This window comes from Canis lupus, chromosome 23 (genome assembly GCF_048164855.1).
Source record: "Canis lupus baileyi chromosome 23, mCanLup2.hap1, whole genome shotgun sequence".
NCBI lineage: Eukaryota > Metazoa > Chordata > Mammalia > Carnivora > Canidae > Canis > Canis lupus.
The window spans coordinates 24,327,915-24,351,135 of record NC_132860.1 but is presented as its reverse complement, the minus strand read 5'-3'; the positions used below and the strand labels follow the sequence as shown (position 1 = coordinate 24,351,135).

The 23,221-nt window shown below is 48.0% G+C and overlaps 1 protein-coding gene across 1 annotated transcript; it reads right to left on the bottom strand.

The window, feature by feature from the left end:
* Positions 1-863: 863 nt before the first annotated feature.
* On the bottom strand, positions 864-11,836 carry LOC140615316 (ubiquitin carboxyl-terminal hydrolase 17-like protein 6). Its single transcript, XM_072795223.1, has 5 exons — positions 10,266-11,836; positions 3,012-3,110; positions 2,452-2,560; positions 1,704-1,796; positions 864-956 (listed from the first exon to the last, which is right to left on the bottom strand). Exons 1-5 carry the CDS (start codon positions 11,834-11,836, stop codon positions 864-866), a joined length of 1,965 nt encoding a protein of 654 aa, XP_072651324.1.
* Between the last annotated feature and the right edge of the window lie 11,385 nt (positions 11,837-23,221).

Sequence of the window (23,221 nt, the reverse complement as noted above, 5' to 3'; positions counted from 1 at the left end):
CATGGCACCCACACAGGATGCATGGGGATCAATGTTCCCTATACAGCTCTTCATGCAGGAGAGCTGGGTGTACCCTAGACCCTCGATGTCTAAGAATCCCCCGGTCATAACATGCTGCTGTCTCTTCTCAGGTAATTAAGGCTGGAGGAATTAAAATAACTATAGAGAGGTTCAGAAATGCTGAAAAACAACAACAACAACAACAACAAAAACAACAACAAAACCCCACAAAACAAAATCAAAAGAAAGACATGCACACTATTCATTGGTGCTAACATTTTATTAAGGGAAATAAAACACTACACACGACTCTAAGGTAACATTCAAGAACAAAAATGAACTACATGGGTGAAATATTGCCCATCAGAAATCCCACAAAGCTACCACCAGAGAGTCAAGAAAAACTCATGTCAGGAGAGAATACGGCATCCATTTGCAGAGCACACAGTGGGTACGCCATGCTGAATCCCCAAATGCAGACATGCGTAAACCAAAGAGAGCTTAACATCTTAGATTTTATTTCCATTGGAGTGACAAGTGCTCACTCAAATCTCCCTCCATTTCACAGATAATGTATTTCCAGAAGAACAACTTGACATTCCACAGGGAAGACTAGCCTTTGCCACAGCCCATGGATTTCCCTAAAGAACAGTACAGTGTGTCTGTTGAGGGGTGGGCATCTGAGCACGGCCCCCAGAAACATGAGAGGCAGGACCCTGTGGGCCTGAAATATTCCATGCAATGCGGCTGAGCAAGTGCCGAATCCCCACATCAGTCCAGGAGTGGACCACGTCCTCAGGTCCACAGACACCCCGTCAGGGTGCAGTGGGGTGGAGGACAAGTGTCCGAGGCCAGGAGCCGGCTCATTCGCTCTCAGTGTCTTCTGAGGATGAGGACACCTGTAGGTCATCGTGGAGGATACTCCAGGGGACATAGTCACAGGCTCCATCCGACATCTGGGTGGCAGGAAGGCCCTGAGCAGGGCCTGGCTTCTCGGGAGGAAGGAATGAGGGAGCTGCTAGGAACCTGGAGCTCCAGCAGCTTCTGTCCAATCTGGTGAAGACCATTCTCAGGGGCTGAGTGGGGGCCAGCACAGAGGGCGGCCGTGGGGACACGGTGCACGGCTGCAGCGTTTCCAGGTGAGGTGTGGCAGGTGTGGGCCGGGTGCCCCTGCTTGGCAGGAGGGCAGGTGTCTTCCGGGTCTGCGGGGGCACGGCTGTGCATCCACGTGCACATATGCTTCCTGGAGGACATAGACTCCCCGAAATCCCCAGGTAGGCTCCCTGGATGCTCCTGGGGGTGTGCTGGGTGGGGCTCCATCGCGCTTTCTTTCGGGGGTTCTGGGTCCTGTCTAGGGGCATCTGGGCACAGTTCTTGCCTGGAGTCTGGAGGGCCATTTGGGAATTGTCTGCCAATGCGTTGCTGACAGCGGGACAGGTGTTCTCCTCAGGATACTTGGGTGGTGCCTGGGTGTGTCCCAGCCCATGGACCTTGGTGCCAGCCTGGGGATCTTCGAGGGAGACTGGGAAGGGCCTCTTGGCTCTCTGCTGCACAACCAGGCTATCAGCCCTGACACAGGGTTGGCGTGCCGGCTGAGGTGTGTCAGCAACCGGCATTTCCTGGACACCAGGAGGTCCACTAGGCGGGCTGAGGCTGACTTTAGGGCTACTGAGAGGAGATGTGGAATGGGACCGGACACGCACGTCAGGGTTCTCAGTACGTGCCTCCGTCAGCAGGGAAGGCTCAGGGATAGAAGGCCTCCTGGTGGTGTAGACGGGCATCGGCATGTGTGGACGCTGTGGGAAAAGAGAACACACGGGACACCATGAGTGTGGCCTCGGCACCAAGGCAAAAGGAACATTCAGGAAAGAAAGAAACCAACAAATGCCTAAGACCTTCTGAACCACCCCCTCCCCCAGAACAGGGAAAGAAAGAGATGGGATCTGTTGACCTACAAGTAGGGAATCCGGCTCCAGGGCTGGTCCGGAACAAAGGCATGACTGGATGCTGTTGATGCAGTTTTGACATCGGGGAGGAACACACAAATTTTAGCCTCACATCGATGCTTCCTCCATTGGACCAGCTCTTCCATCCACTCTGCTCACGAGGCTATAGGAGTCCTGCTGCTGGAGGGTCACAGTGGCAGCTCCTGAGGAGGGATGGGCAGTGGGGGAATGTGTCAGGAAGGACAGCGGCTTGTTCTTCTCTAAGGATGGCATGTGTTCCAGGAGTGTCCGCCAATGACCTTCACATGTCAAGAAACCCACTGTTCGCACACATTCAAGGCATAAGGCAACATCATGGGCACCAAGGGAAAAATGGGTGCAAAGACCGGGCCACTCAACTGCCCCTGGTCAGAGTGGAAGTGGAGCCCCGCCCTCCCCCAGGAGGCCAATGGAGCCCAGCGAGTGCCCCACAGAGCACAGCAGCCAGGAAGCAGCGCACACTCACCCTCACATAGTCACAAGATTCTGTGCCTTCCTTCCAGGTGCGCTTCTGCCCCTCTCGGGGTCTCCTGGGGAACCTCTGGAGCAGGGCCTTCCTCTGCTCGGCTTCTTGCCTGCACAAGAAATCAAAGCATGGAAAGGAGAAGGAACTCCCTTCCCTGTCTTCCAGCTGGACACCAGCTCCGGGCTTGGGCCAACATGGTCTTTTCCCTACTCCGCCATTTGACGCCCACGCCTGCCCCTCACCCTGACTAAAGTGAGCCCACCAGGTCGTCCAGGCAGTTTCTCTCATTCAGAGCCTATGAGAGAGTTTGCCTTGTATTGTGCCAAGCTCCATACATTCACTGGTGCAGGCACACTGCTCCAGCCACAAAACCCCACACCAAGTCAGCAAGGACAGCACCATCAGCCAAATGTGGTCCCTGTTAGCCTGGGAGCTCCTCTGCCTGCCTCGCCTCTCCTGACTCTGCCCGCACGCTGCAGGGCACACAGTGTGCATGCGCACAGACACGGTGTCTGTCGGTCTCATCCCTGGCATTCGGGTCAGCAAGCCCCATTACTCACCTTCGTCTCTCTACTTTCTCCCTCTCAGCCTGGTTCAACAGCCCAGCCTGGTGCCGCTGGTCCCGCTGACTCCACGGCTCCACGTTCTCCTTCAGCCTCCTGGAGCCCAAGGCCACGGGAATGAGGGTTGCGCCCCAGTGTTTTATGGGGCATCTGGTGCTTGATGCCTTGTGTCCAAAGGCCCCACAGTCCCTGCACTTTACCTGGGGGAGGAAGGGGGAGGAGTCAGTGCATCCATTCAAATGCCAGTGAACCTGCCAAGCACACCAATGGGAGGCCATCCTCAGGGTGTGGCACATGGGTTGAGGACAGGGGACATCCTAATCTGGCTAGTGAGGTGCCAGGATAGTGAAGACCTCAGGATGCTTCCTCCACAGCCCATGGAAAGGGGAGGGGAGGGGAGGGGAGGGGAGGGGAGGGGAGAAGGCATTGGAGGTGTCAGGTTGAAGACAGGTGGAAGCATCATTAAGATTAAGATTCAGGAATCTTAATCTGAGGGCTGAATCTGATCTTATGGTGCCCTGGGGCTGATGCTCAGAGCCTCTGAGTGTCCCAATGTGTAGCCTGGGGCATTTCCTGCCCATGTCACATTGGACAACTGAGTCTGGGCCATGATCTTCTGGGAGCCTAGCCTGTCTCAAGACTCCTGGCAGAGCTCCTGCTTCAAAACCCATGCCAGCCTCCACACTTACCCTGGGATCCTCCTCCTCTGGTCTGGGAACTCTGAGGGCCAGTCCTGCTGTCTGTGGCCTCTTGCCCTTCTGGGCTCTCAAGGGTCTGTTGGGCCCAAGCTGGGTGTGACGCGCCGCCATCAGTCCCACGTCCTGGAGGGACAAGTCAGTCTGCTTCGGGGATGGGTTTCGGGTAGCCTGAGGCAAAAGAAACAAGTGAGTCCTATTCACCATGACATCGGCCTCCTCCCTGTACCGTCTTACCAAGGAGGCATTAGCGAGTGTCAGGACATTTGTGCCAAACACACAATTCCCACTGTCTCTTCTCTTTCCTCCTTCCTGTCTACACCCTCCTGGCCAAGCCACATCCCCGCTCTGAGGAAGCCCACCCTGGAGGCTCAGGGACTCTTGTTGACACTATCATTAAGTCTCTCCAAATCCCCTGTGGAAACAAAACCAGGGACGAGACCTCTCCCGATTGAGGCCCAGTGGGATCCACCATGGAGCACGCAAAAGGCAAAAGCATCGGGAAAGTGGGCTTCCCTCTCTCATATCTGAATGCCCCTTGGGACGCCAGAGGAAGCCATAGTTAAGTCCAGACACACTGGGAAAACACATTCCCCTCTACTCGATGGGAAGCTGCCCATCTGAGCACTTCCATTCCATGTGTTCGTGGCAGTGCCCCTAATTAACTGCCATCGAAACTTTGGGAAGTGAATTTCTTTTCACCTTGCGAACCAGGTAATTCTTCTATTGAAAAAAAAGTCAGTTATTTATGGGAGAGAGAGAGAGAGAGAGAGAGAGTGTGTGTGTGTGTGTGTGTGTGTGTGTGTGTGTGTGTGTAAGGGAGAGTGATCACCTGAGCTGTATGGACAGAGGGAGAAGCAGACACTCCCTGGGCAGGAAACCCAGTGAGCGCCTGGATTCATCTCCAGAGCCTGAGATCATGACCCGACCCAAGTCAGACCCTGAAACAATGGAGCTGCGCAGGCGCCCTGATCCTGTGTCTTCTCTAGGTCTGCAGTGCCCACTGAGACATTTACAGGCCTTCTGTCCCTGCTCGTCTACCACCCCACACCAATGTGACACTCGAGGCCCCATTCCATTGGCATTGGAACCTCCGGGTGTCCTGGGCATTCACAGCCATGCCTTGGCTCAGTCCCTGCTCTTAGAACATGTTAGACCAGAAAGAGTCCTTAACCCATGGAGGAAGGGCCAATCCCTCCACCATTTCCTCACTGTCCCATTATTCGCTCAGGAAAGGTAGGACCAGTGGTCCGAAAACTCACCTGAAGTGCAACTGTGGTCCTCACGCCTGTCAGGAGATGCTGGGAAAGGTCCTGGACAGGCTCCACTGCAGGAGACGGTGTGTCCCGTGGGAGAGAGGGATGGTGAGGAATGGCCACTTCCGTTGCTCCCTGACTTTTATACTGCTCCGAGGTCACGTGACGTTTCAACCACTTGAAAGACATCCATCTAATCCTCTTAGCTGCAGCAGGGTTTGAGCCAATCAGCAGCTGCAAGGAAGCTAATGATGCCCTCATCAGAAAGATTTCTATGACTCTCTGTGTGTGCCTGTGTGTGGGTGTGTCTGGGTGTGAATGGAGATGTAGGTCCATGCGGATTTGGTGGATACCAAAATTTCTGCAAGTGAAATTATATTGGTATATTTCAGCGTGGGAATTAACCTCAGGACTCACGGTTCCTGAACTATTTGTATTTTGCCAGCACTTCTGCTCAATTTAGAGCTAATAGCAATAAGAATGGGGTCACACTTTGAGGTTATTCATAATGTAATATCCTTTTTGTCAATTAACTTTCAGTTAAAAACTGAAATATCATAAAGAGCAAAAGCTTCCAATCGGCACTAATCACTTGATTGGATTAAGGGATTTGGGAGTGGTCCCTTTCTCATAGAGACCTATCAGGCCAGCCCACCTCCTCATCTTGCCTCCCTCAACAGACAGCACCTTCAGGTCTTTCTCAACCTCCCTAACAGCAGCCCCTGCACCTTTCTGAACAGAATTTGATCCGAGTTTCCATGTTGAATGGATACCTTTATAAATGTCCTTTTTCTTCTTGAGTAACTTCAAGTGAGCGAAGGAGAGTTAAACGTTAGTGCTCTAGAACAGGGAAGATCTCTTTCCCAAAGGAGCTCAGGTATCCCAGGGGAACGCCTTCTCCTCACCAGTCAGAGGCTTTGAGGCTGTAACCAATTATTTGGGGTATATGGTGTCCATGCTTTGCTTCTGCACTTCCATCTCTCTCAACTATGGTCTCAACCTACAAAGATTATGAAGGTTTTGATGAATACCAGTATCTGCCTAGGTGTGGCCTGGGTCCACCACAAGAGAAATCCTCTGGCTGGTTTTATGCTTTTGGGAAACATTCCTTTGAACTCCGTTTCCTACAAGAGTCTATATCCTAAATGCAGTGTTTATATGCCTCATTTTAACTGTTCCTCAGGGAATTCCACCCCAATATCCTTTATATTCTCTTGATTCAGTTGGAGTACGTTGTAGGCTTGTGCCTTTTTCCACATTACTGAGTAACACTGGACTCCACAGATCTAATTGACTTGGATGTGGGAACTTTGATGCAAAGATGCAAACATGTTTCATTTTTTGTTTCTTGTTTAAGATGATAGATGATAGATAGATAGATGATAGATAGATAGATAGATAGATAGATAGATAGATGATAGATAGATTTGAGACAAGAAGAGACCAGAGAGAAACCACAGAGTAGCAGGAGAGTGGGGGCTGAAAAATAGAGGGAGAGAGATTCTCAAGGAGATTACCCAGCAGCCATGCTGCTGGGTGCTGAGCTGCCTCCCACATTCCTGAGACCAACGTGTTTCACATTATTTTTCATTTCCAGTTAAGAAGCATAGGACACTAAGGCCCTTGACCAGACATTATCTAGAACACCACAACTGCCAAAGCAGCCACATTGGAAGGAATTGGCATCGGATTCCTTCCTGACAGTGGGGCTTTTCCTTATCCACTACTGTCTCACGTCTATGAACCAGAGCATCTTCACTCCCTTGCTCTTACTCTGTGTGGGATTTCTTAAAATTCCATTCTCTCCCTGAGTTCCCTTCCTTGTTTATGGAGTCTTCAGGTACCATGTTTCCTTCAATTCTTTGCTTCTGTATGATCCCTGGCATGTGAGACCCAACATGCTAGAGCCACCACATGGAACTGGTTTACTTAGATGTCTCCAAATGGAACAATCCCGAATGCAACAAAATGTATTGTTTCCATAAGGGTTCCAAATTGTGTATCACACAATCACTAAAAATTTTAAAGACAGGATTAGCTCTGTCCTCTGCCAGAAGAGTGAATGCAATGGCTTCTGCTAAAGAAACTAAAATACTGTATTGAAACCTCCTCATCTCGCCCTCTGGTAACAGGAGGCTAATGTATTTTATGTCTCCTTATCACCACTCGGTTGGGTTTCTTGTCCCAGTAAAATGAGCACTTCTAATAATATAACTGTGGAATGGATTGTTCCTATCTCCATGCCTTTACTGTGGTTGATTACCAACAGTGGAGAGGCAGAGGTAAGATGTGGTCCATCTGTGGTATCTTCTATTAGAGCAGTTGGTAATGGGATAATGCATTCCCCATGTGAGGAGGCAATCTCCCTAGAAGCTGTTTCCACAAGTCTCCTGCATGAGCTCAAACCTGTTACGACACACACATGCCCCCTAGGATATCTCCTGTGAAAAGCCCTGACGTTGTTTTCTCCTGCTGGACAACACAAAAGCTCAGGAAGGGAAGTCAAGTAATCCCTTCAGCTTACATCCACCCACCATGGCCAGGAACCTACCCTCGTTGTCAACCTCACAGACCACTGATTCAATGTGGCCTCCCAGATTAATTAAGCCTCCACACACCGCCATGGAATCTAGCCTGGGGCTGTCCCCAAATCCCAGTTTCAGCCCAGATCCCTATTGTGAAAACATTTCCAGCCTGACATCTTGCAAAAGGTTGATGGAGCCAGGACTCAACTCATTGTCACCTGGAAACAGGTTGGAGGTCTCCCTAGAACTGCATCCAGGATTGGCAATTCCGGGTTCCCTGGAAAGGACTGGGGAATCTGTTCTGTGGGAGGCTATGCAGATTCTTCGGTCTGTCCTCCTGACTAATAGATCTTGATATAGAGTGAAACCCCTTAAGTGACTAATGGATACCTGGACAGGATGAGCATTGACCTCCAGACACCTACCCAGAGAATTCATCTGCTGACTGTCCAGCCTCCACAGTCCCCACAATGTGCTATCCAACCATCTCCTGGTCATCCCTCCCAGGTGTCTCTACTAGCCTTGGCCAGAGATGGTGTGCTCCTGGTTCAAATCTACTCCCCCCACCTAATTTTTCACACACACTTCTTCCTGGTCAGAGCCCTCATAACTGAAGAGACCCTGAAGAATAATGTGCCCATGTCCCATTGCATTTCCTCTTAAATGGCTCCTGGCGCTTCCCCTATATTAATCCAGTGAGTAGGAGTGAGACATTCCCATAGAGGGAGGATATGAATTTAGGTTGCTGCTGACCTAGACGTGGCTGCAGGAATTCCACTCAGGGTAAACAGGCAAAGAAGCCTCTGTGAGGAGCCGGCCTGGAAATAAAATAATTATTTCAAATATCTGAAATACTGGGGAGTAAAAGCATGCACACCAAATCATATGTTGCAGTCTTCTATTAAGAATAAAAAAAACACACAACTGCCTAATAACATTTTAGATCAAAAATGAACAAAGCAGATGCAATATTCCCCATAACAATTTCAGAAAAATAATATCAACAAGTACAGAAAATGTCTTCTAGGAGAAAACATGGTATAATTTGCAGATCTCTGGATGGGATCTTTTTCTAAATCAGAAATTCAGACATTTGTAAAACAGTTTCAGATTAACTTGTTTACTTCTGTTTACAACCAATGTACAAATTGCCAGGATGATTTACCTACATTTTTTAGAAAATGTATTTCAGTAAGACAAACTTGACATTCTGGATTGGTAAGCACCCTTTGAGATTCCCATATATATACCTAACGAAAAACTGCAGTGTCTGTGTAGTGGGGGGAGTATATGTGTAGGCGCCCAAAAGCATAACACGTAGCACATTGTGGACTTGACCATTTCCAACTAGTTCAGCGGAGGAATTGCTGGTTCACCATATCAGTCCAGGAGGGGGACATATCCTTATTCCAACAGACTCCTCCTGAGGGTCCTCTTCTGTGAAAGACAAGTCTCCCAGTCCATGAGCTGTCTCATTCCCTATGACAGTCTTCAGAGGACGAGGATACCTACAGGTCTTCTTAGGAAACTCTAGCAAACACATACACAGAGGTTCCCTCACTCTTTATGACACGATAAACTGTATTTGTAAAAAAAAAAAAAATTCCCAGACATGAAAGAAACCTTGACACTTTCTATCTCTAATCTGCCTCTGTTACATGAAAATCTACAAAAAAGTGTGATTTCTTCTGCACAGTTCCTATTGTCCCTTACTTTCCAGTAAGGGTGGCATGTCCAAGTTTGAATACAGAGTGAACATACATTATGATGAGATGTCACAACTGCACATCTATGGTCACACTCAGAAGCTTTTGGTTATCATGCGATAATTTTCATTCTACAATCAATTTGTCAATTACTTCTGTAAGAAATAGAATGATAACACAGAGCACCTATAACCTGACCTCAAAAACCATTTTGCTAGATTCGTGAACTTGGCACTGTTTTTCTGAGGTATCAACCCAGGTCCAAATGTGAATTTGAACTGGTCTGAAATCCAGAGTCCACTTCTTCTGTGGCAGGAGGTGCCACATAGCAGACGGTAGCAAAATATTCATAGAAACTTATGTTCAGTGGGAGGCTGGGCATTTCCCCTTGGAATAAGAGTCCCTGTCAGTTTCCTTCTCTGCCGTCTTAATGTAGGAGATAGTGAAGGGAACATAATACATTCAATGAGATTCAATCAGGCTGGATGCAGTTATCTCCCCAAAATAAGCATTTAATTCCTTTCTTACCATTTCCAAGCAATGACCAAAACACATCGCTGGCAAGGCCCCACGCATGCTTCTGTTCAGGCAAATATTCTTTCGATATAAATAGAAGATAAGCAATGGGAAGTGCGGAGCATGACGAGAGGGTCGAATATACTTCAAATCCAGGTCCTCAGCATCATATCCACTCTCAATCCTGACTGCTCACTGCCTCTCACCTGCAAGTTGCCCCTACTCTCCCCAAGGCTGAAGGAGAGGCCGGTTCCTGGATAGACCCCATATGAATCCACACTATTCCAATATAAGATCATGACAATGAACCCGCTTTAAAAGTCAGTGTCCTCTAGTTTCAGTCGAAGGCCATAGCCCATGAACACACCCAGATAGATGGTTCTTCCATACATACAGAACACACATTTCACACAACACCAAATATTTCCAGTGTGGGACTGTGTTCGGGTTTGGTGAGTGAGTGACACCGTGTGTGTGTGTGTGTGTGTGTGTGTGCGCACGCGCCCATGTGCAACAAAGTTAGTAGACACATCCCTGCACTGCTTCCCCAGACCTCTGTCCCTTCTTGCTCGTCCTCTTTGTTGGTCTGGCTCTCCCTGGCACATGCGGGACTTTGGCCACGTCCCCGGCCACGTGAGGTGGGATCATCCCAGCTGCAGTGTGGAGCAGGTCCATGGTTTGCTGAGGATGATTCTTGGGCATCTCATGTCTGTATTTGGAGTGCTGAAGGATGACTGCATTCTCAGGAAGAGCAATTTCTCTTCTCCTGACATGAAGTTCAGGCTTAGGTCGGTTGCGTTCTTGGAGGCATCTCCCCTGGTCTAATGTGGTTTGTTGCCTTGAGGTCTCTTCCCCGTGCTCCTCCGACTCAGCAAGGTTCACAGTGGGATCCCTTGTGCTCTCTCCTGAGGCCTCACCCACCTCTGCGGGGTCTGCCTCGGGAGATGCGATTCCTCCCTCGACTGACCCACTCACAAGGTCTCTTTCCATATCGGTCTTCTGCATATAAAAGAGGACATAGGCAAGTTGGCGCAGGGCACAAGTCACAACGCAGGCGCTGATCTTAGCATCATCCATTTTATGCCACTGGCCGTTTCCTGCCTTTACGAAACAGAAATAACGTCCACTGTGGCAACTCCACCCAGCATGCACCAGCACGGCATAGAGCACATAAACCAAGGGTCCTGCCCTCCGCTCAGACAGGGAGTGTTGCATGTCAAGGCACTCAGGATATTGCATCTCCTTAGTCATTTTGTTGCCTGTGAAGTCTGAGAATCGTTTCAAGACCAGGATGAGGACTTTTGCACAACTGTGCCAAGTCAACACCTTGGACGCAGGCACTTTCTCTAGACACTTACTACAATGGTAGGCATTTTCACCTTCAAGCATTTCGGGCTTCACCAACTGCTCCAAAGCTTGGCTGACACTCTGAGCAGCCCCGATGTCCAGGCTGATGTCCAGGTAAGGTTCCAGAGTGCTGGAAATGCCTTGGCAGTGGAGACACTGGATTTGTGACCTCCAGTACCCCCCAAAGATATGCTGGATGAGGGTGCTGTCCTGAGCATGCTGAGAGTCTGAGGGCTTGTCTTCAGGCAAGCATGCTTGCTGCATTGCATCCAGAATGAACATGAGATACTCATGGGCATCTTCTTGCTTGTGTGTGTGGAAGGCGGCGAGCAGGAGTGGAAGGGGTCGGAGCACACGTCCAGGATGGCAGAGAACCCGGGTCATGTGAGCCTGCAGAGTACACAGCATGCAGGATGTCTGCTTCCTACAGGCTGTCCCGTGCTTCTGGGACAGCACGTAGCTGGCAAGGGGCTCTGTGTAGGTCAGACACTGTAGGGTTGCATTCACGTAGCAAGTGTTCCCCATGTTCTGAAGCCCAGCTCCCACCTGGGAAAGATCCTCCCAACTCAGAGGCGTCTTGGTGGGAGGCCGCCCTGCTGATGCGGGAGCCAAAGGATCAGTCAGGGAGGAGAGTGTCTTTGATGCAGGGGATGTCTTCTCAGGCAGAGAGGGTCCTCCGTGGACTTCAGCACCACTTCTCTGTGACCAGCATGATTGGGGTTTGGGAGAGTCGTTGAACTGAGACTCCTCTGAGCGGTGGAGGTAAGCAGCGTCCATGTCGGCAGAAACAGTGTCCACAAGATAAATTCAACCAGGAGCTTCAGGTCACAAAGGGATGCTTCTCTCACTGAGCCAGTTTCCAAATGGCAGATAGTGACCCTCACCTCCACCTTTTATGGCTTTTGGGCCCTGGGATAAGGCACAAAATCCTCTAATCCACTGGAATCGCTTGATTGGATTACAGGATTTGGGTGTGGTCCCTTTCTCATAGAGAACATTCAGGTCAGCCCACCTCCTAATCTTGCCTCTGAAAACAGCCAACACATTCAGATTCTTCTCAACCTCTTTAAGTGTCCCTGCACCTTTCTGAACAGAATTTGTTCAGAGTTTCTATGTTCAAAGGAAATCTTTTTGAAAGTCCTTTTCCTTTGACTAACCACAAGGGAGCCAAGGAGTGTCAGATGTCAGTCCTGTAGGACAGGGAAGATCACTTTCCCAAAGGAGCTGAGATACCACATAGGAACACGTTCTCCTCACCAGCCAGAATGTTTGTAGCTGTAACCAATTATTTGGGAACGTGGCATCCATTGCTTTGCTTCTACACCTTCATCTCTCTCTACTATGATTCCAATATACAAAGATTATGAAGGTTTAGATGAATATCATTTTCTGCTTAGGTGTGTCTCGGGTCTACAACAAGAGAAATTCTCTGGCTGGTTCTATGCTTTGGGAAAGATTCCTTTAAAACTCCTTTTCCTGCAAGTCTATATCTTAAATCCAGTTTTTATATGCCTAATTTTAACTGTTCCTCAGGTAATTCTACACCAATATCCATTATATACTTTTGATTTAATTGGAGTATGTTGTAGGCTTGCACATTTTTTACACATTATGGTTTTGGCAGTTGTAGATGCAGGGAGGAAGGCACTGCGGTGGCTCGTGGTTTGGAAATGCCATTATGGTTTATTCTGCTTACAGAATTAGTAGTGTCTGCTGAAAATTTTGAGTCGACAAGACAATTAATTCCTTCTTGTGACCATGACCTTTTCCATTTTATGAATTTGGGTATGTCTTAGGAAAGGTGGAAACCTAAGTCCATTTGTCTTCTTTACTAAACAGAGGCCAAGAACAACAGGAGCATTTTGCCAGGCCTTGGTCAGTGACTGGGCTTCAGAAACACTGGGGCCCTGCTGAATTCTTGACGTTCACTTGTCATCACTGGACACTAAGAGAATAAAAGTGTCATCTTTGACACCACCATGTTTTAGGATATTTATTCTGTAATCACGGAGTCCAAAAAAATTTTGTGTAGGATGCTCTTTATGATATCTCCGTTTTTAACTGGAAGTTTTAATTGACAAAATGAATGTTACATCATGAATATCCTCAAACTTTGACCCCATTTTCATTGCCATTAGCTCTAAATCGAGCAGAAGTGTTGGTAAAATACCAATAGTCAGGAAACAGGAGTCCTGAGGTTAATTCCCACGCTAAAATGTACCACTATGATTTCACTTACAGAAATTTTGGTATCCACCAAATCCGCATGGACTTACATCTCCATTCAGAGACACACACACAGGCACACACACATAGAGCCCACCCGCTGTGGGCTCTGCAAATGGACATTGTTTTCTCCTGAGATGGGTTTTTCTTGTGTCAATGCTGGTAGCTTTGCGGGAACTGTGATCGTCAATATTTAACCCATGCAGCTTGTTTATTCTTTAGTGTTAATTTAGAATTGTGTGTAGTGTTTTATGTCCCTTAATAAAATATTAGCACAGATGAATAGCGTGCATGTCTTGCTTTTGATCTTGTTTTGTGGGGGGTTTTTCTCGGCATTTCTGAACCTCTCTATAATTATATTAATTCCATTAATTCCTCCAGCCTTAGTTACCTGAGGGGAGACAGCAGCTTGATCGGTTCAGGGAATACGTAGACATTGAGGATCTCCTGCACACCCAGGGTTCTGCGTGAAGTACTGCATAGGGAACATTGATCCCTGAGCATCCAGGGTGGGTGCCATTAGCACCACACGGGGCCTCGGTTGCACGTTGGTCTGTAATGGGACGAGTTGACGGTTGTCCTCTATACATATCCCAAAACCCACTTCAATGTTGGTTCATGCTGCCTCCTTCCTGAGGCCTGGGCATGGAGATTTTTCACCCTCCAGATGATTTCCCAAGGAGGCAATGTTTGACAAGTGGGCACATAATGGTCCAATAACACGAGACCCAGGACTGGTTGCTTCCTTCTGACTCTCTCTCTCTTTCTCTCTCTGTCTCTCATCCTCAGGCATATCTCTGATGTGGGCTCATGGAAACAAAACAATACAACACCATGTGAAACCAAACCAAATGAAACTAAATGAAACAAAACCAAATCAAACCAAACCAAACCAAACCAAACCAAACCAAAGCACATCCATTGTCGTGTTGAGAGAATTTCTTTTTTTAGGAAAAACAACTGACTGCTCTTTCCTCACTCCAGAGCACATGTTTAAGGGTGTTCCCTCTCTCTGTGCAGATGCCTGTAGGTGGAGGGTAGAGGAGCTCCTGGATGAGCGCACTGGGCTTTTAAAAGTCAGAGGTCAGTAGAGAAGCCATGGTGTGGGATCCTTCTCCTGCCCCCAAGGCCTAAGTAACTCCCATTCATGCAATCATTATGTGACCCAGGTCAGAGTCTGGTCCCTTGAGCCTTGGGCCCCGGTCTCATCCCATGAACACTTCCCTATTGCTATCTCACGGCTTCTGACGAAAATGCGGCTTCTTGGGCACTCAAGGGATGCGTGCAGTAATAGAAATGTTCCCTACTTTCTGGAAGCCTATGAAGATCCCAGAGGTCCAAGGGTACAAAGGCCTATCCTCACAGGGGATGTTGGGATTGGAGCTAGTGAAGTAGCCTAAGGAGTCTTGAACCTGCAGATATATAGGGTACAGGGGTGAGGAGACAGGCAGGCGTGAGCAAAGGGCCATAAGGCTGGGTTCTCCATCAGAATTGGCACTTCATGTACAGTTGAGGGGATTCATTCCATGTGACCAGGGAGACCAGGGAGAAAGGCTAGCTGAAGAAGTCCTGAGCAGGCCCGTGCTCTCCCCTCTAGTCACCTCACGTGTCTTTTACTTCCCCGCCATCCATTAACCAAAGCAAAGCAAAGCAAAGCAAAGCAGACCAAACCTGTCTTCCCAAAGGAAAATCCACTCCCATCCAGATATGGAGGAAGACAGAGTTATCTGGACAAACTGGCATAGGTTATGGATACACCATGAGCGTGAGACACTAAATCTCAAAATTGTCAAGAAGCAAAACTTATAGATGGAGAACCATAAAATTCATTCCAGTGACAAAAAGCCAAACATGAAGAATGTATCTATAAAATAAAAATGTAAAAAAATTGATGTTAACAAAAGCCTTAAAATCAGAGTTGAGAAAATATGAAACCAGGTGAAAAGGGGAAAAACACAAAAAAGCATCATATAATTTTAAACCGCAGGTATAGGAATCATTAGGTAAATGCTCAAATTCTGTATACTGTGTTGTCCCACACCCGGGATACGCAGTCCTTTGATGTCCATAAACATGGTGTTCATGGGATCTTCGGAGCTGATCTTCCAGGGGAGGGGCATGCTGCACTGATGCACAGTGGTCTGTTGCTCATCTGGTTTACACCTCCCCTTGCCACGGGGTCTGGCTCATTGTGAGCTCTTTCTGGTTTTCCTGTGTGGCTTCATTCCCTGAAAGCTCCCTGTGCCACTTTAGGAGACCAGCACAAAATGGCTGGAATCTGATCTCCAGTCTCAGAGCAGAGAGATCAGGCTCCTGCTCTTCAGTCAGCTCTCAGGGACAAGCAGGAGTCACTGCTGGGGGTGCCAGACGCTGCAGACTCCTGTGGTGGATGCCCAGACCAATCCGCCTGGAGGAGAGAGAGGGTTGCCCTGTTACTGTTTGTTCCAGGGTCCCTGCACTGAGGGCTGTCCCCCGGTGGTGCACCTACACCCTCTGTCTCTCCCAGGGCAAGGCGCAGGGTCCCCACTTCCCTGTCCCTTGCAGAATTCCCAGGTGGAGAGTGGTCAGCCGACTAGGCAAAGTGGCTCCAGTTTTACGGCCAACTGAGCTGAGAGCCCCCTTGCACTCTTGGTGACCATGACCAGTGTCCACAGCCCAGGATTTGGGAAGGCCACCCCCTCGGGCATCCCCAGTCTTTCTGGAATTCTGGGAATTCTGAGACACTGTGTCCGGACTAGTGTCTGCCCATTTCACCAACTGAGCTCCTTTCAGGCAAGGTTGTCTCTCACCAGATCAGATTGCTAAGGCTTGCAATTGTGGGCTCCGTGGCCCTTTCCTTTCCCAATCCTGGGATGTGTAAACTGCCTGCCCTGCCATTTGCCTTCTGATGTATCACTTTGGATTCACGTCTCGCATCTCCCCCCTTGCCGAGGGTGGTTGCTTTTCTACTTGCAGAGGTCCAGCAAGTCTTTTATTAAACGTCATGTTGACTTCCTGGCTGTTCACAATGATTTGGTAGCATCTACCTAGCTTCAAGGATCCAGATGAACTGAGGTCCCCAATTCTTCTACCATCTTGCCCCTTCCCTATAATTTTTCATTTCAATTGTAATTTTGCCACTGATTTACAGACTTGAACTCAATGATTTTTTAGAATATATTTATTCTTGAGAAAACAATAATCAATTTGCCAGGCTCCTCGGGGAGTTGGTACATATACAACGCCTAATATCTTTTGTAAGTTATCATAGAAATACAGGTATTGTGATGAAGCTATATGGAGTTAATGATGTGCATAGAAACAGGGTTAGAGGATGATAACACCTCTAATTAGTTCATATCCAAAAGTAGATACTGATGCATTGATGGGAAGCCAGAATGGTCACTGTCCTCCTAATTTCTGTCAAATGCACTTAGTCCTATTTGGGAAATTTCAAATTCGATGTAGAAAACTCTTCGTGTTTAACTGATGTGCAGTATCTGATGGCTCTAGCTTTGCTTATTTAATAGAGGATGCACGGGCATAGCTCGTTGTTTTCCTATCCCGAGGAATCCACCCACATGTAGAGAAAGTATCCTCTTTCTTTTAGAATATAAAATAAATATGTGTCACTTGCTTCAAAAAGTTAAAATACATTGGATCCAGAAGTGATGAGGTCTGAAGACAGGTGGAAAACCATTTGTCTTACTTAGACAATATTTAGAATCGTTCATTTAAGTGTGGATGTGTGTGTTGTTCGAGTATCTGTGTGTGTTGGGGGTTTGTTTCAGGAAAGAGGGTCTACCTGGAGGAAGACCAGACCTTGCCCACCCCACAAGCTGTCCTCCAAAGCCCCATCTGCCCTGAAAACTCTAGTGATGAATGACCTGTCACTCTTCCTGCAATTTTCTCTATCCTACAACAGTCATGTCTGGGTCCAGGTGTGACTCTGAGACTGGGCTAAATAGTTCCCTCTGTGCCCTGAAATCCTGTGTCTGTCATTTTGGCTGGAGCCGTTTTGTAAAACCTACCAACCTTTGCATCCCTGGATCCAGGAATTCCAGATCAAAGAAGACTGATATAGTATTTTTGGAATTAAAGGGTTTAAACTCACAAAGTGGAGTTCGATTTTGAATGACTACATCCAATGAAGTCACTTTTATTGTTGATTTGATCTAAATTGACAAGAATCTTAAGTGACATGGAAATAGGGCAGCACGCATGAATGACGAAGGAAAAAGCCACAGAAAAATCCACATATACAAGTCAGTCTGTAGATTTTGGTATCCAAACTTCTGCTGGATTAACATGTGCTTTCATACGCACACACACAAGCGCACACATTATTTGATCTTATCTCATGAAAACCTCCATAATTACCCATTCAGCTCCCTGCACGGTGTGGCCAGCACCTCCAGGAGGCCCTTCTCCCACCTGTGCTACCCACACCTGAGGAAGTCCACCCACCTGGTTCGCATTCCATGGGGGAAGTCACAGGAAGGAGCCTTGCACGGTGATCTCAGACCAGCAGGGGGCGACGCTGGCCAGCACAAGTTTTTCCTAGGCTTCCAGGAGGACCCCACTTTGTGCAGTTGCTCAGGCTGGCAGGTGTGCAGCTCCACACTTTGGGCTGCAGCGTGTGCAATTGCTAGAGCTGCAGAGGCACGATGAATATTTACAGAAGGTCTGGGAACGTGGTATTCCCACCTTGCAACTCTAATGTTGGCACAGCTGGACACTGCATTCTGAGGAAAGGTGAAAAAATCCTTCATGTGCTGTGCTTCCAGTACTCCACAGTCCTTGCTCATCCCCTGTGCAGCCCCTGCATCTGTGGAAATCGTGGCTTTCAATGGAAGACTGGAGGCCCTACTGAGAGTTAAATATTGGTTTGGAAAAGAGTAGATAGGTTGTGACCCTGTAGGAGCCAGGAAGTTTCTGATAATATTGCCCTGCTAGTAATTGCTCCTCAAGATTCACCTCTGGCTAGGACCTTCCAAGCAGGGAAGGAGGCCTGAGGAATCGCTCTCAAGAACAATGTTACTCCCTATCTATTTTTCGATCTACTGTTTTGTCCACCTATCCCTGAAGAACCTATCTGTAATCCATGTCTCCTCCATCATCTCTCCATCATACACCTAGAAATATCTCATTCATCACAGTCCACATATTCACTTTCACATAATAGGAGAGGAGATGATTTTCCCGCTGCTGTGCACCTGATTTCACAGAAACTACTAAGGCAGGACTGTCTTGGCCCAGTACATAGTAGTTTTTAAACATAACTGTCTTGTGTTTTAAAATGACTTAGCTTGTGAAAAGTCCATTAAAAATGACATTGGCACAGGCATGTTGACTTCCATGTCTCTTAAACATCCTGCCTGCAATGCTGCTACTTTCTGGTGAATAACTCCATGACCAAGAGAAGAGAAAAAGAAAGTAGAGGAGCCCCAGTTTGCACAAACACCACAGTGTCCTCCATTAACTTGGTAATGAACATGTCTGCACGTGGCCTGGCCCAGAGCCTGATCCTTTATACTCCTGAGCGCTTGCCCCCAGGCCTATAGCCTTCCCCACCGCTGTGACACAGTCAGCACACACTAGCTGCACTGGAGCTTCAGTTCTGTGAAAGCAAGTGTTCCAGAAGACATAGGAAATAACCGGCCCCCTCCTGGACTCTTCTAAATAGCACATGAGTTAGTGAGTGTGTGTGTCCAACATAGATATCATTTAATTTGGAATAATTTGTGTGGAGTCAGTCTTCTTGAATGTGTAACTCATGAATCGAAGTGTGAAGAGAAAGGACGGTTTTCTGAAATAGCTGCAGTTTTGAACACCTGACCCAGGGTTACAGGGCACCAAGGGTTCCATTCAGGAGCAAATCCACAACCCCAGACTCAGAATCACAACAGGAGTCCAGACGTATACCTTCTGACTCCGACCTTCTTCCATGCAAACTTCCTTCCTGGAAAACACTCACAGTCAAACACACACGCACACACACACACACACACACACAAACACACACATTAAATAGTATTGTTGAATTGGAAAGACAAATGGTTTTCCAGATATTTTCCTACCCCATCACTTTTTGCTTCAATGCATTTCTGCATTTTGGAGCAAACAGCTCATATCTAACACACATTTAAAGAAGAGGACAAGTGCTTAGTTACTTGGATGTGTCTCTGAATTACTCAGGAAAGAGAAATGTTGAGGCACATTAGTATATCTTTTTTTTTTTTCCAGAGAAGCAAAATTAACACTCATCAGATAATGCATCATTTTCTCTTAACAAACTTCGGCAAGAACAGTGTTCTATTTTAGCCTTAATCCTTCCAAACATGACTCCATGAGTTTGATGGAAGCTGAAAGGACAAGGAGATAACTTGCCTTCCCTAAATGCTTCTTTTCTAGTGCACGATATTAAATGAGTTATTAAATTTCTGACAATAGGCTCATCAATGCTCTGTATAAAAAGAAGTGTTATTTCTGTGAGTGAATATTTCCTTTAGAAATGTGGATGTTTAGGATGACTCCATGGGGCAAGACCAAATCCACTGACTTGGCATCAGTAATTGCTCAAATACTGGTCCAAGTGAGGGCACCCTGTGGTGTTCCCATAATCAGTGTCACTTTGCCAATCATTGCGTTGTTATTATCCGAAGCCTTGACTGAGTTGGATATACATCCTGGAAGAAGATTTCCTGGAAAGCCTCGAGAACGTAATACCATTGCCTGAGCTTCCTGCAAATCTTTGACCTCAGTTCAGAGCCCGGGGTCCAGCAATTTTCAAAGTAGCATCACTAGGGGGGATTTCTGGGTCCTCAGATATTCTGTAATTACCCACTGTCCCTTTAGGGCCCTAGGAAATGCTCACACTGCAACCCCAAGCCATGGAGATGCAGACCTCCCTCCCTGGGCACCTGCACAGTGTCAAAGCCTCCTGGAAGCTTAGGAAAGGATTCTGGTTGCCGACGTCGCCCCCTGCTGGTCCAAGGACTCCTTACACGACTCCCTGTGGTGACCTCCCTGGAGAACCTGAAGCCAAGAGGGTGGACTTCCTTAGGTGTGAGTGCACTGCAGAAATTCATGTGGGAGCTGCCAGCAGCAATCATGCAGGGATCTGCGAGGATGCTAATGAATGTCCTCATGAGGACCATTTCAATCATATGAGCATGTGCATGTGTGTGTGTCTCTGTGAATAGAGATGGAAGTCCATGAGGAATATGGTGCAGGGTTTTAGACTGGAGAAAAAAGCAGGACCCATCTATTTGCTGTCTACAAGAGACTCATTTTAGACAGAAGGACACCTACAGCCTGAAAATAAAAGGTTGGAGAACCATTTACCATTCAAATGGCCCTCAGAAGAAAGCAGGGGTAGCCATCAGATAAACTAAAATTTATCCGAAGACTGTAGTGAGAGATAAAGAGGGACACTATGTCATACTTAAAGGATCTATCCAACAAGAGGACTTAACAATCCTCAATATATATGCCCCGAATGTGGGAGCTGCCAAATATATCAATCAATTAATAACCAAAGTTAAGACGTACTTAGATAATGATACACTTATACTTGGTGACTTCAGTCTAGCTAGCGCTTTCTACACTCGATAGGTCTTCTAAGCACAACATCTCCAAAGAACAAGAGCTTTAAATGATACATTGGACCAGATGGATTTCACAGATATCTACAGAACTTTACATCCAAACACAACTGAATACATATTCTTCTCAAGTGCACATGGAACTTTCTCCGGAATGGACCACATATTGGGTCACAAATCGGGTCTGAACTGATACCAAAAGATTGGGATCGTCCCCTGCATATTCTCAGACCATAATGCTTTGAAATTAGAACTCAATCACAAGAAGTTTGGAAGGATTTCAAACACGTGGAGGTTAAGGACCATCCTGCTAAAAGATGAAAGGGTCAACCAGGAAATTAAGGAAGAATTAAAAAGATTCATAGAAACAAATGAGAATGAAGATACAACCATTCAAACTCCTTGGGATAGAGCAGTACCAAAGTTTCTACAAATAGTCCTATATTGGTTGATTTTACTGTGGGTTTTGACCTGAGGCTTCATCTCTGTTGAATTTTTTTTTTTATTTTATCACGATTCTGCTCAATGTAGAGCAAATAACAATGGAATAGACCTACAAATGTGGATCACCAAATTAACTGAAATAGTTATCAGTCTACTAGTTTTAAAATGACCAATGGACGCCTGCCTGGCTCAGTCTGAAGGGCTTGTGGTTATTGATCTTGGGGTCGTGAGTTCGAGTCCCACATCGGGCACAGAGTTTCCTTAAAAAAAAAAAAAAGAAAAGAAAAGCACAAGTGCTTAAACATGCCCCAAATCAATAAGGCTCCCACCGCTGAGCTGGCCCATGGTGGGATGGGACTTCCCACCTGCTCCTTCAGCCGCTGAGCCCAGCACAGATAGTGCCAGAGCTGAGAAGCAGACCAGGTCCTCCTTCTCGGAGCTCATGCTCCAGGGGGAAAGATGGACAAAATACGGAAAATCATCAGGAATGAAAAGAGCAATTGCACCCTAAAAAAAGAGCCTGGTGCTACCTCTGACTCCTGAACTCTACAGGTGAGGCTGTGTCAAACTGTGGGGCTTTGACAAACGCAGCAGCTGGGGTTCCAGGGAGCCACTGAGGGGAGGAGGTGCAGATCCAAGCAGAGCCACTGCCTGCCAGGATCACAGCCTGTGAAGAAGGCAGAAGGGGGCATGAAGCCAGCTCTGTGTCCTCTGTTGGGAGCCAAGGCTGCTCCTCCCTTCCTGAGGGGGCTGGGAAAAGGTTGTGTGGATGGAACTGGCTACAGACATGGAGATGTGACGGGGGTGGGGGTGGGCACTGACAGCCCAGACAGGAGGCATTCCAGCACATGTCAGTCTGAGGAAGAGCCCGGGTCAGGGCGACACACTGGGTGCACCGCTGTCCACAGCTCACCCAGTGGAAATGAAGGAATGGCCTGTAACACACGACAGGTAGGGTTTCAGGATGAGGACAGCCTCACACCTTCTGGGCCAAGACTCCGACAACTTCGGTAGGGTTTGCCTTGGATTCAGGAGCCTAGGATCGTGGGAAGCTATTACCCATCCCTCCCCCGGAGGGACTGTCATCTTCTGGGCCTCCAGAATGAGAATACAGGTGCCCACGTGTGTGCACACAGGACCTTGTGGGCCTGGACGCAGGTACACACCAAGGAAGAACATGTGGTGGAAGGTATTTCCTGCATGTGACACCCGCCTCCAATGTCATAGATATGATGCCACAGTGGCCTGGGGACATCTGGAGGAAGCACCCGCTAGGATACTCCCTGTTCCACAGGCAAGACGCAGACCATCCCCGACAGGCACAATGGCTTCTGAGGGGTCAAAACCAGGGAAGAATGGAAAGTTGTGTCTGAACCCAGGTGTGTTTCCAGGCTGGGGCCCTGGCTGCACACAGTCCTTCCCTGGGGCCTGTGGAGAGGGGTGCGGTTGTGTCACTGTGTGCACACAGGCCATTGCCTGCAGGGAGCGGGGAGCCGTCGGCAGCCCCGAGCGCTGCTCCTGAAGCTTCCTCCAAGAGTGGACTCAGGTAGGGGGTTCCAGGCAGTGAGGTCACTTCCTTGACACAGAGCCCAACAGAACTTGGAACCCCTGTAACCAGGCACCCGCATTCTAGGGCAGCCCCACCTCAGGCTCACTTGGCTGGAGACATCCGCGACTGAAAGATGTTCTCTTGCTACTTTCCCACTTCTGGGGACTCTGGTTTCCAGGAACCCCAGGGATGCCGCTTGTTCACAAGGGCTTCCAGTCAGAGGAAGAACCCGGGTCATGGCGACACACAGTTCACAAGGGGCTGTAGACTTTGGCTCCACCATAAAATCCAACGCCTCAGGGCGTTTATCAAGAGGCACCATAAGGTAATACAGAGCAGCCCAGCCCAGGCCAGGCC